We start from the raw sequence: 15,336 nt of genomic DNA on the forward strand, positions 1-15,336 counted from the left end.
TCCATACCAGGTGGAGAGCGAACCCACCACAGTGCTGGTCCTTAGCCCACAGGCCTCTCATCAGCTCAGCTCAGACTCCCTTCTTCTGAGCTCCTAGAGGACCAGCTAGGCACAGGAGATACAAACATCACCCTCTCATTAGACTGCCTAGGGTCCCAGCTGTTATCTAAGTGTCCTAGGGAGACAATTTTAATCCACCAGGTCAGTTTCACCATATGGATCAAGGTAATACTTGATTTATAGGACTGCTAGATTTAAAAATTATTCAGGAGCAGAGTGCATTAGGTACTGTGGTTGTTAAAGCCATTTGGATCCATGGGGTATATAAATCTGCTTTGTCCTCTTCTATTGCCTACGACACTGTCTGATACATGGTGGATGTTTATACTAGTTTGAGAGCTTACTTGGTTAGGATGGCTTTCTGCATTTCATTTTGGCAGTTAAAAATGCAAAAGTGTCGCTCTCCTACTCTGCCTTGCCTCCCCTGAGCTCAAGTCTTGGTTTCTAGTAAACCTCCAATTCATTTTTGCCAGTTCCTATGTAATATGATTTTGTGTGAGTGTTCGTATATGTGCTGATACATGTGCATGAGTGTGTGTATGCAGGCCAGAGGTAAACTTCAGGTGTCATTCATCTTTCATATGGAGAAACAAGGCAAAACCAAACGGACTATGGAATAGACTTCTTTGTCATTTTGGGAAGTAGTAGTCTGTTTGAAAGCTTCCAAAACTGGAGTTCTTTCTGTTAATTGAAAAGTAAATATAGGAGCTGAAGAGCAAGTTTAGTGGTTAAGAGAACTGGCTGCTCTTCCAGAGAACCTGGGTTGGATTTCTAGCACCCATTTGGCAGCTCACAACTAACTGTAACTCTAGTTGGAAAATATAATATCCTCTCTGGTCTCCTTGGGGAGTACATGCACAGATATATATGCAGGCAAAGCACTTATACATATAAAATAAAAATGAACTAATAAAACTTTTTTTTTGAGACAGTGTTTCTCTGTATAGTCCTGGCTTTCCTAGAACTCACTCTGTAGGCCCACCTGGGCTTGAACTCAGAGATCTGCCTGCCTCTGCCTCTTGAGTGCTGAGTTTAAAGGCGTGCGCCACCACTGTCTGGCTTAACTAATGTATACATATATATGTTAATATTGTTAATATTAATATATTAAAGCAAATACAGATGTACCTTGACTTTCAACGGATCACCCCTGATAAACCTGTTTGAATGGCATTCCATTGTGAATAAGGATGCTCACCTCTGGCCCCTCTCCTTTGGTTGCAGCTCATCAGACTCATTTAGAAAATAACAGTTGTATCTCCCTGTTCTGTACTCTTCATTTCGTACTGTGTGGCCAGGCAGAATCTTGCAGGCTGGCTCACAAAGTATGGGAAGCAGTCCCTATTCATGGTGTCATGAGTGTAGGATAAGAATGATGGACAAAAGGCTCTCAGGTGTGAAAGTCAGGGAGGTCTTTTAAGGAGCTGAATTTTAAAGAAAAGTGGGGAGTCAGCCAAATTCAGGAACTAAGCAGCATCTTCGTAGCATGGGACAAGTTTGATCGAGCCAAACACAAAAGGCAACAGGATGTATCTATTATTTTTAGGTTTTTACTTATTATTGTGCCTGTGTGTGTGTGTGTGTGTGTGTGCGCGCGCGCGCGCGCACGTGCGTGCATGTGCGTGTGAAGACATGTGTGTGATGTTGCCAGTATGGAGGTCTGAGGGCAACTTTATGAAGTCAGTTCTTCCCTTGCATTTTCTATGAGTTCCTGAGATCAGACTCAGCCTGCCAGTCTTGCATGGTAAATGCCTTTAGCCAAACGCATTGAGCCATTTCGCAGACTTTAATAGCCCAATCTGGAGGTTGAGATGTATTTCAGTTCTGATACTGGCAGCAGTAAGAGGCCCGTGGCTGAAAAGGTAGTAAAGCTCACTTAAGAAGGCAGAAAACGCTGTGCATACACACCTAAAGGAAGCCACAAACTTTTTAGTGCTTTACTCAGTGTATACTTTTAAAGGATCCCAACACCTATTTTTTTTATTCTAACCATTTTCAGTTTGTTGTCCCTTTCCTTTGTCTCTACAGGACACTCAGCGTGACTTCCTGGGAATCTCTTGAGCTGCCTGGGAGTGTTGTTTCTAGTCTCCTCTTGAGGTCTGTGGTCAGAGTTAGACACTGAGGTGTCTCACTGTGCAAGTTTAATCTCGACAGAGAAAGATTTCTTCTCATTCTTGCCCCAATTAGAACAGACTGCCCCACACTAATAGAGGCTTGGTCCCATCCTGACGGATTATTAGGTGTTGGAAGCCTCCGTTCTTGCTTGCACGTCGAGGTCGGCTGGGCTTTTCCCCTCTCCCTCTTCCCTAACTCCTCCCGCTACTCTCCCACTACCCCCCCACTCCGACCTCCCCCCATACCCACACAGGGCCCAAGAGCTACAGGTCACCCCTTGCCATCAGGATGGGTCCTGTGCGCCTGCCCCGGGAGCGGTGGGTGGGACTGTGCAGGGGGCGGGACCTCCCGGAGGCTCGGTGGGCGGGGCCTGCCGCTGGGCAGGTTCAGTGACGGCTCTAGCCCCGCCTCTGCCCTTTGGGTAAGGGAGGAGGGAGCCGGAGAGCGCGCGTTGCCTGAGCCGGCCCGAGAGCGGGCCGAGCATAGTGTGGGGCGTCGGCGCGATGGCTCCGGCTGTGGACCGCAAAGGCTATTGGGGCCCCACGACCTCCACATTGGACTGGTGTGAGGAGAACTATGTGGTGACCTTGTTCGTCGCTGAGTTCTGTGAGTGGAGCCTGAGGCGGGGAGCGAGGGCGCGCGCTGAGGGGAGACTTGTGGAGAACGCAGAGGGCGAACCTGGCTGCGAGGGTAGGCTCCAGGCCGGGCCCGGGAGCGGCAGCTGGGCGTGCGCGGCCGTGGGAAGCCGGGGAGCCGACGTGGCCGCCAGTTGTGCCCGGGCTGGCTTCAGGAGGCCTTCAGGTTGGGGACGAAAGGGACGTACGAGCCGCGCCTGGACCTCGGAGGAGAGCATGAGGCGCACCGCAGGGAATAGGAGTTCTTACCTGAGCGCCGCTGCTGCCAGGCCGGGCACTACCCGCCCTGAAGTCGGGACTGAGGATGTCTCTGCTGGGAGGGCCCTGAACGCTAGCCCGACTGCTGCTTCCTGGCCTCAGCCAGCCGGGCACGGAGAAGGGGACGCTTACTGGCTTCATTCTCCCCCAATCTGGGAAACTCTTCAGGGGCCTTCCTTCCCTTCATCTCTCCGTTAGACCACTCTCACTTCCAGGAGACAGTTACCGTTTCTCAATGCCAGAGACTCCCGCCCCCATTCTCACTCCTGTTTCCACCCCTACCCGGTTCCTTCAAGTACTAGAGATCCCTGTTAGTCTTGCACCAGAAGGGAAGCCAGAGCTCCTTCCTTCCCCAGACACTCTCCCAAAAGACTTTAACTCTCCTTGCTTCCTCTCTGCATCTATCTTATCAGACTTTCTAGGGGTCAGTGGTCATCTGAGGACCCTTATTTCCATGAAAGCACTTTTAGAGTTCACGATTTGCTGCTGCTGGACCAGAATTACTGGCCAGATTTAGGTTTTCTCGGTATGGTGTGTGTGTGTGTGTTCTACATGATTGTGTGTGTGTGTGTGTGTGTGTGTTCCACATGATTATTCTAATCAGGCAAGAAAGAAATCAGCCACTTCTTTCATTCACTTTGGTTAGCATTTGAGAACAGTGTTTGATCATCCTTTTTTGGTTTCTGGCAAGGAGCAGAGAATAGGCTTTGGTTGCTACTGCCTTCTTTTGAATGGACCCGCTTTATTAGGCCGTGAGGCAAAACTCTTAGCTCTTAGTTCTGTTCTTGAGTCCTGGAGCACGAGTTTCTTGCCAGATGATCCCACAGAAAGTCTTGCAGTTCTTCACGACATTAGTCCCATGCCCTTGAGACCATGATTTAGTTTGAGCATCAGAACCACCAGTTTAAATGAATAGTTTTTATACAGTAAAGGAGAAAATGGGCAAAGGGGATCATTTATAGGGTAATTACTTGGCAACCCAAACATTGGCAAAGGAAGCACTTTGCCTGTTCGCTTTTTTTATACAGTTTTGGCAAGAGTACCAGAGGCTCGTGACCACCAGGGAGACTTAAAATCATGTTCTTTAAGCTGGAAGTGTATAGCTCTTTATTTGTCCTCTCTTAGGGGTCTTCAAATATTGGATGGGCTTGGAGTTCATTCACTTTCTCTAGATTGTAGAATTAGGTGCAGTGGGTAGAAGAAAATAACTGCAAGGGGAAAGATTTTTTGTTTCAACATAAGACAAAACTTTCTAAGCAGCGATACTGGTATGGGAGAAATTGGCATGGGAGTAAGGGAGCAAGAGAGGTTTGTCATTGAAAGTGCTAAATAGGCATCGCTCACTTAAGTCATTTATTTTGGGAGGAATCGTATAGTAAAGGTACTAGCCTTTTGCAGTTTTATTAATCTACAATAGTAATAAAGACTTTTGGTTTAGAACCAAGGTTTTAGATTAGAATCAAAAGAGAAAACTGGCAGTTAAGTCATGTGAGAACAGTTGAACTGTGAGAGAGGAAGATACTAGTGTTTTGGCAAATAGCTCTGAGAAATGGGAAATGGTTTACTTCAAGTCCTCAGAAAAGGAAACTGAGTAGACTGTAGGAAGGTTTTGAAATAGCAATCAAGGGAGTTGTGTGAAGAGGATAAATGAATGTGTTGGCAACCCTTTGTGTACTCCCTTGGGAGAAGATGACCTGAAGAAAGTTGAGTCAGATTGTCTGACCATATAACCTAGTGGTGGATATATATCGATATTGGGAGTGTGAGGATTTGGCCTTTGAATAGTATCCAGATTTAAAAAGCTGAGTGTGTTGGCACATGCCTACAATTCTAGCACTTAGGGGGTGGAAGCAGTAAAACAGGAGTTCTAGAGCAGACTCTGCCCTGTGGAACACTTCCTCAACAAAACAAAACAAAAAACAAAATAAGCAAGCAAGCAAGCAAAATCTGCTTAATAATCCCGTGTATTCCTGACAAGCGTAGTTCTATCACATTTACAATAGTGAGTTTTAATGATAATATTATCAGGGATAGCAATAGATATTGTCTAAGGACTCACTATACCATAGTTTTATATGTTTATATCTCTTTTGAGTTTTACAGTAATTCTATGAAGAAGGTATTATTATACCCATTTCACAGACTAAAAACTTGAAATGTTTGTTAATTTTTTAATTTTTAGCTTGATTTATTTTGAGAAAGGTCTTTAGCTCAGATGCTCCAGGTGTTCAATGTGTAGGCTGGGCTGACTCAAACTTTTGTTACTCTTTCTGTCTTAGCGTCCCCAAAATGAGGCTCAATTCCTGGAAGGAGTGTATATTTCTTATATTTTTGGTTATAAGCCTAGCCTTCAATGGCTGAACCATCTCTCTAGGCCAGGAGCATATTTTTAAAGAAATAATTTATCTAAGCTTGCAGTAAGTTGTATTGAAACAGTATTCAGGTTGAGATTGTATTCTAAATCTATTATGCCCTTTAGTTCTCCATCAGGTTTTTTTTGTTTTGTTTTGTTTTTTTTTGTTTTGTTTTTTGGCTCTTACATTCAAGGGAGAATGGACAGGAAATCCTATACTGTCACAAAAGACAAACTGGGCTACTATTCAACTTACTCAACCATCTTTTGCCATTCAGTATGTGTATTTTGAATAATAATTGAGCTTGGGGATATATGTGTGTGTATACATACATACATACATACATACGACAGTGGTAACCCTCAGTCCTGACAAGCTATCTTTTAAATATCAGCCCATATTGATTAGAACTTTTTATTTGAAAAGATTGTTAAGGACCAGGAAAAAGGGTAGAGAGTAAAGGACCCAACGGGGATGACTTTAGCCAAAATGTGCAGAGAAAGGGGAGATAGAACCTGTAGAGATCACCTCCAGTAGATAAGCATGGCCCCTGGTTGAGGGATGGGGCCACCCACACATCTCAAAGTTTTTAACCCAGAAATGGTTCTGTCCAAAGGAAGAACAGGGACAAAAAATGGAACAGAGACTGAAGAAAGTGCCAACCCGGGACTGCCCCACCTGGGGATCCATCTTGTCTGTAGATCCAGAACCAACACTGTTGCCGTGGTCAAGAGGTGCTTGTTGAAAGGAACCTGGTGTGGTAGTCCCTTGGGAGGTCTGGTCAGCAGCTAACCAATGCAGAGGTGGATGCTTGGAGCCAACCGTCAGACTGAGCTCAGAGAACATGGTGGGGGAGCTGGTGGAAGGACTGGAGGAGTGGAGGAAAATTGCAACCCCACTGGAAGAGCAACATAGGCTGGCCTGACCACCCAGTTCTCCCAGAGTCTAGACTACTAACCAAAGAGTGTACCTGGATGGCTCCAGAAACATATGTAGCAGTGGATGGCCTTGGCTAACAGCAATGAGATGGGAGGCCCTTGGTCCCTGGGAGGTTTGATGCCCCAGTGTAGGGGGATGCTGTAGCTGTGGGGTGGGAAAGTGTGGGTGGGTGGGGGAGTACCCTCATACAGGCAAAGGGGAGGATGGAGGGTGAATGTGGGATGGGGGGGTTGGTGGAGGGGTAACTGGGAAGTGGAATATCATTTGATATGTAAACAAATGGAATGATTAATAAAGAAGAAAAACGAATAAAAAGAAATAACAAAATCTTCAAAGTTGTAGGGATAAGTGTTTCCTGTTTTATATGAGACTATACAAATAACAGTGCAAGCTAGAACTGGGCAAAAGCTGCTTTATTTATGTGATAGAAGGAGTCTGCATGTACCACAGTGTATGAGGACCGGAGGACGACTTGCCTAAGTCAGTTCTTCCTTCCACCACATGGGTTCCAGGGACCAAACTCAGTTTATCAGGCTTGGTGGCCCCAAAGCAATCTTATAATCAATAATTGAAAAGTCATAGTTGTTTTGTAAACTTTAAAAGTTTTTATTAAACAGGACTGGCAAGATAGGTCTCTTATCTGCTGCCAACCTTGATGACCTGAGTTTAATTCCCTAAACATACAAGGTGGGTGAGAACTGACTCCTACAAATAGTCCCTTGACCTCTCCACTTGCTCCTCTGTTGCCACACACACAGATGTACTTCTTGTGCGTTGACAAATACTTTTTGAGTTTGGATAATCTTTTAGCATTTTATTCTTTGCACTTTCCATATTGTGAAATATCTCCAAGACTTCCTTTAGTTAGAATTGACTTAGGTTTTTTTTTTTTTTTTTTTTTTTTTTTTTGCTGTTGGTCAGTATCATTCTTCTGGGTTATCTTCACTCTTTTTATCCACAACTGTTGTGTTTCTTTAGGTTGATAAGTTTGCCTTAACTAAGTTCCTTAGGCTGTACATCTTTAGCCTCTTAAATGATAGCAGCATCAATATTTTCATGGTTTTCTGTTTCTCTTGTATCTCTGTTTACATTTGTTTGGACTTTCTATCAAGTGAAGTTTGTTGTTTGCTCTTTTCTCATTATTGGCCAGTTATTCAATGACTTTGAAAGTAACCAACTTTGAAAGAATTGATTTAGTTGGTTACACACAAAAATTTATGCAGTTATATGTAGGTTGAAGTCTTAGCAGTGAGGATTGTAATATATTTAGTTGGATTGGCTTTATTTAACTAAATTCTGTCAAACTAAAATATGTACATATTGAAGCTCTGCTTGCTAAGTGAAGATTGTCTGTGTATTAATAATTTTCAAACATCCCTATTAAGAAGGTGATGCTACCCTATTTTAAAAAGAGCAATTAGGTCTGAAAGAAGTTACTACTTCAATCTACCACATTACAGAAAGTGGCATTTCAAATACTAGTAGCCTAATGGAAGAAATATTGCCTAAAGGAAGAGGAGAGTTCTAAGCTTTTTATTGACTTAGAGAAGAAATTACTCAGTCAAAAATTATTTAGGGATCTGGGTGTGGTGGCTCATGCTTATAATTCCAGGACTTGGGAAGTAGAGACAGGTGAGTCAGAAGTACAAGGCTATTCTTAGTTAGCTAGTTTGAAGCCACCTTAGGCATTGTGAGACCCTGCCTTTAATTTTTTTTGTCATTTACTAAATATTTATTGAGCTCTTTAGTCATTGTCTCAGATTGTAAATCTGTTATGTATAGGCAGTCTCTCTGTCCATATAGTTGGAAAGGCCACCAGTAGGATACTTTCCTCCCAAGACTAGAGATTGAACCTAGGACTGCATGCATGCTGAGCTGTATCTATGTATTTATACTTAAATGTCTACATTTCTATGTGTCTGTCTTTCTGTCTTTCTATAAATGTGTGTGTAATCTATCCATCCATCCAGACCACTGAGCTAGAGCTCAACTGTCTTTTTTTTTATTTTGAGACGGAATCTCACTAATTTGCCCTAGGTAGCCTTAAAGTCACTATGTGTAGTTCAGATAGGCCTTGAACTTACTTTTTGTCTTAGTCTTCAGAGTAGCTGTGATTGCAGCCTTGAGATACCAGGCCTGTTTACACTGCTCCTTTCAAGTGAAATTCACTTTAAAAATTGTATTTTATAGAAGAATGTATAAGAATTTACATTTTATAGAAGTTATATTTCAAAAAGCTAAAGAATATTTTAAATTCTCAGTTATGGCTTTCATCTGTCAGAGAAATATGATTGGCTGCACCTTTGATGGAAAGAATGATTGGCACCCTTCATCTCCCTTTTGTTCTGGAGTTGGGATGGTTTGAGCTAAGTATTGTGTTTCCTAATGGATTTGTTGTCACTCTAGAGTTCTATTTATAGGACCCATGCAGAAGGAAGTAGGCAGCCCTCAGTCTCCATGGCTGTTATAAGATTCGCTTAAATGGGAGAAAGGTGTCTGTTTCCTTTCCTATGCAGCTCATCGTGAAAAGCTTTAACTAGATGTCTGTCATACATATGTCACTAGGGGTATCATATTTCTTACCTTTTTTCCCTTTTCTTTTCTCAGGCTTTTTCCATTTTTCTTGAAATAAGTGAGTATTCATTAGGAGTCTTTTAGTCCTGGGTATCTGTGGGCTGGCAGATGTGACATTCCTGATACCTTAAAGAAGAGAATTCTATTGTTAAACATGTATTTATTTATCTATCTATCTATCTATCTATTTATTTATTGTGTATGTGTGCATATTCATGTGACCATCAAAGGACACCTTTTTCTACCACCTGGGTCTTGGGGATCAACCTAGGTCCTCACGCTTGATGGCAGGTGCCTTTACCTACTGAGCCATTTTGCATATCCCAAGATAATTCTTTACCTAAGGAAAAGAAGATAGGCAGTACTTTATCCAACTTACAGCTCAAAAGCACCATAAGTCAGCTGAAGAAGGAAGGACAAATGAAAGAGCAAATTTAGTGTACAAAAAGATTTAAGTTTAATATATCCAACTCAGAGGTTGCAAATAAATGATTTTGGGTGTTGAGATGGATATATTTATGGATGCACTGGAACAGAGTGAAATGTTACCTAAAACCTGAAACAGATTTATAAAAACTTGTAGATGTGCCTAACTTTTGACACTGTAACACACCAGCATTGCATTGCCATCTACAAAGTTTTTTTTTTTGAGAAACACACAGTTGAGTTAAAAAAAAATAGCACAAAACCAAAAGAACCACTGTCAATGTTTTCAGCAAATTTACAATTTTGTGTTGGGATACAGACATTTTAGAACTCAACAAAATGACAGAGCCAGAAAGAGACAGCAAGAATCATTATGGTAACGTGAAAATCTTGAGAGTTTTACTGTGGCGAAAGCAACAGGATAAAAGAGGCCAGTACACTAGAGTCTGGAACTTTGCTCAAGTTTAGGCTTGTAACTGTGGTAAATCACTTATTCTCTATATCATTTTATTTTCTATAAAATGTCTCTTTGAACTAGGACTTCAGGTATGTGAGATAAGCACTTTATATCTTGGTTGTTTTATCTGGTTTATTTTTATTTTATATGTATGGGTGTTTAGCCTGTGTGTATGTCAGTGTACCACTTGCATACTTAATGTACAATAAGGCCAGAGGACAACATCTGCACCTAGAGTTATAGACAGTTGTAAGCCTCTGTGTAAGTGCTGGGAATTGAACTTGGGTTTTCTGGAAGAGCAGCCAGTAGTACCCTTAACCACTGAGCCATCTCTCTAGCTTCTTAATTTACTCTGTGTGTGTGTGCGCGTGCGTGTGCTTGTGTGAGAGGGAAAAAGAGAGAAAGGGGGGGGCGGGAGTTTCAAACATACATCAAACTTGGAAGAATACTGCAGTGAATGTCCGTTTACCCAATGCCTATGCTCTACTTTAACATTTTATTGTAGGTTTATAATATATTTATTCATTTACTGATTCTTCTTTCTATCATTTTATTTTTTGACATATTTCAAAGTAAGTTGCAGACAATCATACACTTTCCCTAAAATCTTTCACAGTTTCATTATATAATGTTCACCTTGTTACATGTTTTTATTTTTGTATAAAGTCCTCATTCAATGGAATGCATAAATATTGAACTAGTATTTGATGAGAAATAAGTACACCAGTGTAACAGAGCCCTTGTCAAGATATGCAGCTTTGGGTTGGGGATGTAGCTCTGTAGTACAGTGGATGCTTAGCATATCTGAAGTTCTAGAAGCTTTATATTTTTTTTCCACCAAGTGTGGGGGCGGGGGAGAGGAAAAGAAAGAGAGAGCTTTGCTCACAGTGAACTTCATGCCCCTTCTGTGTTGTAGTCACCTCCTCCTCCTTCCTCTCCAGTGCAGCCATTGTTCTGATTTTCCCACTCCCTTAAGGAAGATTTGCCTGTTCTGGAACTGCATGTAAGTAGAATGAATCATCTAGTGTTTACTGTTTGATCTAAGACTTCTTTTGTTCAGCAGAATGTTTTTGAGATTCATCTGTGTTGCTATGTATTGGTAGTTTACTATAAATGAAACAGATCCATTTTCCTGCTTAGGTGGCCATCTGTTTTTGGATTTTGATAATTATCAATAGAACTGCTGTGAACATCCTTAAACAGGTCTTTTTGTGGACATAGACATTTTCTGTTATTTTGTTATTATTTATGTATTATTTTCACATGGTCTTGCTGTGTAGCCTCGCTGAATTTCTATTTAGCCCTCACTGACTTGAAATTGTGGCAGTCTTCCTTCCTTAGCCTCATAAGTGCTGGGGTGCAAGCTGTGCCACCACACCTGCCTAATAGATGCATCTTTTTTATTTTTCATAGGTAAATCCTTTAAATTGGAATATTTAAAGGACGTAAAGCAAATATATATTTTCTTACATTAGAAACTTCCAGGCTTTCTTTTTTAGATAGCATCTGGCTATGTAACCCAGGCTAGCCTTCAACTTTTTACGTAGCCCACACTGGCCTTCCTGACTACTGGGAATACAACCATGTACCACCTTGCCTGACTTATACATACGTCATCTGGTCCACGTTGTTGTCAGCCTTTCGCTTCAGTTAGTTTCATTTTAATCATTTCTGTGAACATATACTCGCATGTCATGTTATCTAGTTTATACATTCTTAGGTATTCAATCTTTTCCACTCCTCCCGTCCCTTATCCACACTACTCTTTTCAGAACTGGTACCTTATACATATACCTTATACATCTGTGTCCCTTTCATTGTTCATATTGTTCTAAGAGAGACAATAATAAATTATCTTTTGAAAAGTTGAAGTTTGGATTGGTTATTCAACAATAAGTAACTGAAAATAGTGTCTGAAGTTTAGTTTAGAGTAATTTTGATTTCCTATTGTGTAAACTCGGTATGCCAAATTATACTATGACTTTTCCCCCTTCCCTTCTCACTCCGGCCCCAAGGTTTTTATTTATTTATTATATGTAAATACACTGTAGCTGTCTTCAGACACCTTATAAGAGGGCATCAGATCTCATTACGGATGGTTGTAAGCCACCTTGTGGTTGCTGGGATTTGAACTCATGACCTCTGGAAGAGCAGTCAGTGCTCTTAACCGCTGAGCCATCTCACCACCTCCTATACTATGACTTTTAAGTCTTAAAAGATGAGACTAAACAATAAGAACAAAGTTTAACACTTTCATAAGCTGTTTTATCTTCCGAGAATTTTAAAGCATCCTTTTAGTGATCTCTATGATATATGCATAATAATAAAAAGAACTATTTTACCCACTGAAAGTGAGTAAATAGTTTATAGTTGAAATAATTTGTTTGCGGAGCTGGGAACAATTGTGACTCATCTTAGAGGTGAACTGTTAGCTCTTAGATATGTTCTCTAATTTCTCACAATAGACTGCTTTTAACAGCAGTGACTGGGTAGATTAGCAGAGCAAAGCAGACTTCCAGAATTAGACATAGTAAAGTTGTGGTATTTGCACTGACTCTGTAGACACTGATAGGCTTGAACTATTAACTCTTTACATCTGTGACATGTCATCTCTTCCCTCTGGTGATAACTGAGTCCTGAAGTCCGCTTTCTTTGATGCTAGTGTAATCACCCAGCTGGTTATAATCACCCAGCTGGTTATAGTGTATGTTGGCATTGCTCTTCTCTCCTGCCATTTAATTTTTTATCTCTATATTTATGCATCTAAAGCACTTTTTCTATACGCTTTATAATTGACTCTTTACACTCATTTTTTTGTCAGTTTAGCAATTTCTTCTTTCTTTTATTTTTGCTTCTTGATATAACATCTTACTTTATAGTCCAGGAAGGCTTTGAACTCAGGATGCTCTTGTCTCAGCCACCTGTATACTGGGATTATAAGCATGAGCCACCACACCTGGTTATCAGTATGATTTGGTTATCATCTTTTTAATGTCTTTTGCATTTGTTCTTTGGTTTTTTCTCATTCTTTTCCTATTGTCTTTTGAATTAACTTAGCTATGTGTTTATGCAACCGGTATTTTAGCTGGTCTAGTAGCTTCTCTGTTATCTCTCTTTATTATTGCTTTAGAGGTTGCTCTCACAGGCATGTTCAGCCCTTTGACATTATTACAAGATGTGTCATCCAAAAAGTTTACACTGATGAGTTACAAAACAAAACAAAACAACAAAAACAAAAAACAATCCAAAACAAATGAACAAAGAAACCATTTGTAAGAGACTTGTAAGACAGCTCAGGTAAAAGTGCTTGCTGCACAATCCTGGCACCTCAGTTCAATCCCCTAAACTTACATAAATGTGGAAAGAGAGATCTGACTCTATAGAGTTGTCCTCTGGCCTCTACACATGTGTTATGGGCATTCACACATCCTCTTCCCCCTCCCCCACAATGATAATAATTTTAAATCCTTCATAATGTTTTAAATGAGCTTATGATTTTTTTGTTCTTCATAGTTGGCCTGAGGTACATTCTAGGCAAATTCTCTACCACTGAACTACATACATTCCACATAAAAGTTCTTTTTAATTCTTAACACACAGTCACACTCATTAAATTGCCAAGCTAGCCTTGAACTCACTTTGTCATCTACGCAGTTCTTGAATTTTCTACCCTCCTGTCTTAGCTGTCCAAGTAGTTGGGGTTACAAGCCTACACCCCAAGTCCTGCTACACACATTGTTTTTCCAACTATGTATGTATGTATGTATGTATGTATGTATGTATGTATGTATACCTCTAACAAGGTCAATAGGAATCAGCTCTCTTGCTTTTCTATGCTAGTTAATGATAACTTTTAAAATTTCATGTAGCTGTAAATAGGTAGTTCCTTAAGCATATCAGGTAATCCCAGACCTAGTGCTCATTCCTGAAGTGTTCCAAAGGCCTCAGTGTTATTCTAGTATGAGCATTGCATCTCACTCTTCTGTGGTACCAAAACAGGCAACTCATGCCCTTCCCTTTACTCTTGGGGCAGTTATAACCTGGTTACCATATTAGTTTTTAATTTCCTTTTGTGTCACATTCCTCAGAAGTATCTTGAGTTTTAATATTGTTTAATAATATATTCTCTAAGCCAAGTATGGCACATACCTTTAATCTCAGCATTGGGGAGGCAGGAGCAGGCCGACTGGCCTCTGTGAGTTTGAGACCAGCCTGGTTTACATAAGTCATTAGTCAGGGCTATATAAACTACATTAAGTGATACCGTCTCTTGAGAACAAAAACAAAACAAAGAATATATTTATTGAAAATTTCCAACATGTTTGCATATTTGTAGTGCAAGGAGTTTTGGATTTTTGCCTGCATATTGCTGATAGCTATTTTCTGTTAGCCAAGAATGTATATATTTTAAAACTAGCAGTTTTATTGCATGTAGATAGGTGGATAGATACATGAGATAAGAAAGTCATCTAGGTAGTATTTTACTGGGTTGCAACCATATAGCTTTGTTAATCTGCCGTTTTTTCTAAATTATTCAGAAAAGCATAGCTTTTTTCTTTTCTTCTATCTTTTTTCCAAGCATGCTTTGAGCTTCCCAACCTTTTGGGCTTCCTTACTCTCTATAAAGCTATCCTTTCTGTCATGTGTTTGACCTTCATGCCAACTTAGACTGCATGGTTTTATTTTCCTTCTCACCTTCAATTGTTTCCTCTAGACAGCATCTGAGATTTACAGGTTGCCTGCTCTGAGGACTTTTCTTTTAAACCCTAATGAAATTATTTCTGAGCTTAAAGAATAACCATCTAAGCAGTATCGGCATAATAGGAATGTAGTGTTGAGATATAACATAGCAACATTATCTACCTTTGCTTCCTTCTAATGTTCTCAGTTTTGTAAACACTTGTACTTTTTGTGGTACTACTGTTACTTTCTTAAACAGAGCACAGCTTCATTGCTTTGTGTACTTGTTTAAGTGGTCCTTTCTATTGATATGTCCTGCCTTATCCTGCCTATTTCCTCTACTTGATTAATTCAGACTTATTTAGATTTTTTTCTAAATTTACAATTATTTTAGTTTTTTTAAAAAAATTTTCATTTGGGACTGGAGAGATAGCTCAGTGGTTAAGAGCACTGGCTGATCTTTCAGAGGATCTGAGTTCAATTCCCAGCACCCACAAGGTGGCTCATGACCATCTATAAAGGGATCTGATGCCCTCTTCTGGCATGCAGGTGCACATGCAGCAGAACACTCATACATAAAATAAATAAATAAGATTTAAAAAAGTTTTGATTCCTAGAGGATTACATTTCTCCAAGTCTCAGTGTTGGTAATTATCTTTTTTGTTTTGTTTTGTTTTTCGAGACAGGGTTTCTCTGTGTATCTCTGGCTGTCCTGGAACTCACTCTGTAGACCAGGCTGGCCTTGAACTCAGAAATCTGCCTGCCTCTGCCTCCCAAGTGCTTAGATTAAAGGTGTGCACCACCACCTCCCGGCTCATCTTTTTCTTTTGTGCTTGCT

General features: G+C 40.6%; 1 protein-coding gene across 2 annotated transcripts in view; it reads left to right on the forward strand.

The window, feature by feature from the left end:
* The first annotated feature begins 2,650 nt into the window (after positions 1-2,650).
* The window catches only part of Acer3 (alkaline ceramidase 3), an 81,610-nt gene continuing 68,924 nt past the window's right edge, over positions 2,651-15,336 (forward strand). Inside the window, exons 1-2 of one of the 2 annotated variants that reach the window (XM_028770664.1) lie at positions 2,670-2,781; positions 10,760-10,821. Coding sequence is in view for 1 of the 2 variants with exons in the window: in XM_028770663.1 (XP_028626496.1) it covers positions 2,679-2,781 (103 nt within the window). In the remaining variant the exon portion in view is untranslated. Of the gene's footprint in view, positions 2,782-10,759; positions 10,822-15,336 lie in introns of both variants that reach the window. The other variant, XM_028770663.1, reaches the window with a different exon arrangement.

The sequence above is a fragment of the Grammomys surdaster genome, unplaced genomic scaffold (assembly GCF_004785775.1).
Source record: "Grammomys surdaster isolate TR1022 unplaced genomic scaffold, NIH_TR_1.0 203, whole genome shotgun sequence".
Classification (NCBI taxonomy): Eukaryota; Metazoa; Chordata; class Mammalia; order Rodentia; family Muridae; genus Grammomys; species Grammomys surdaster.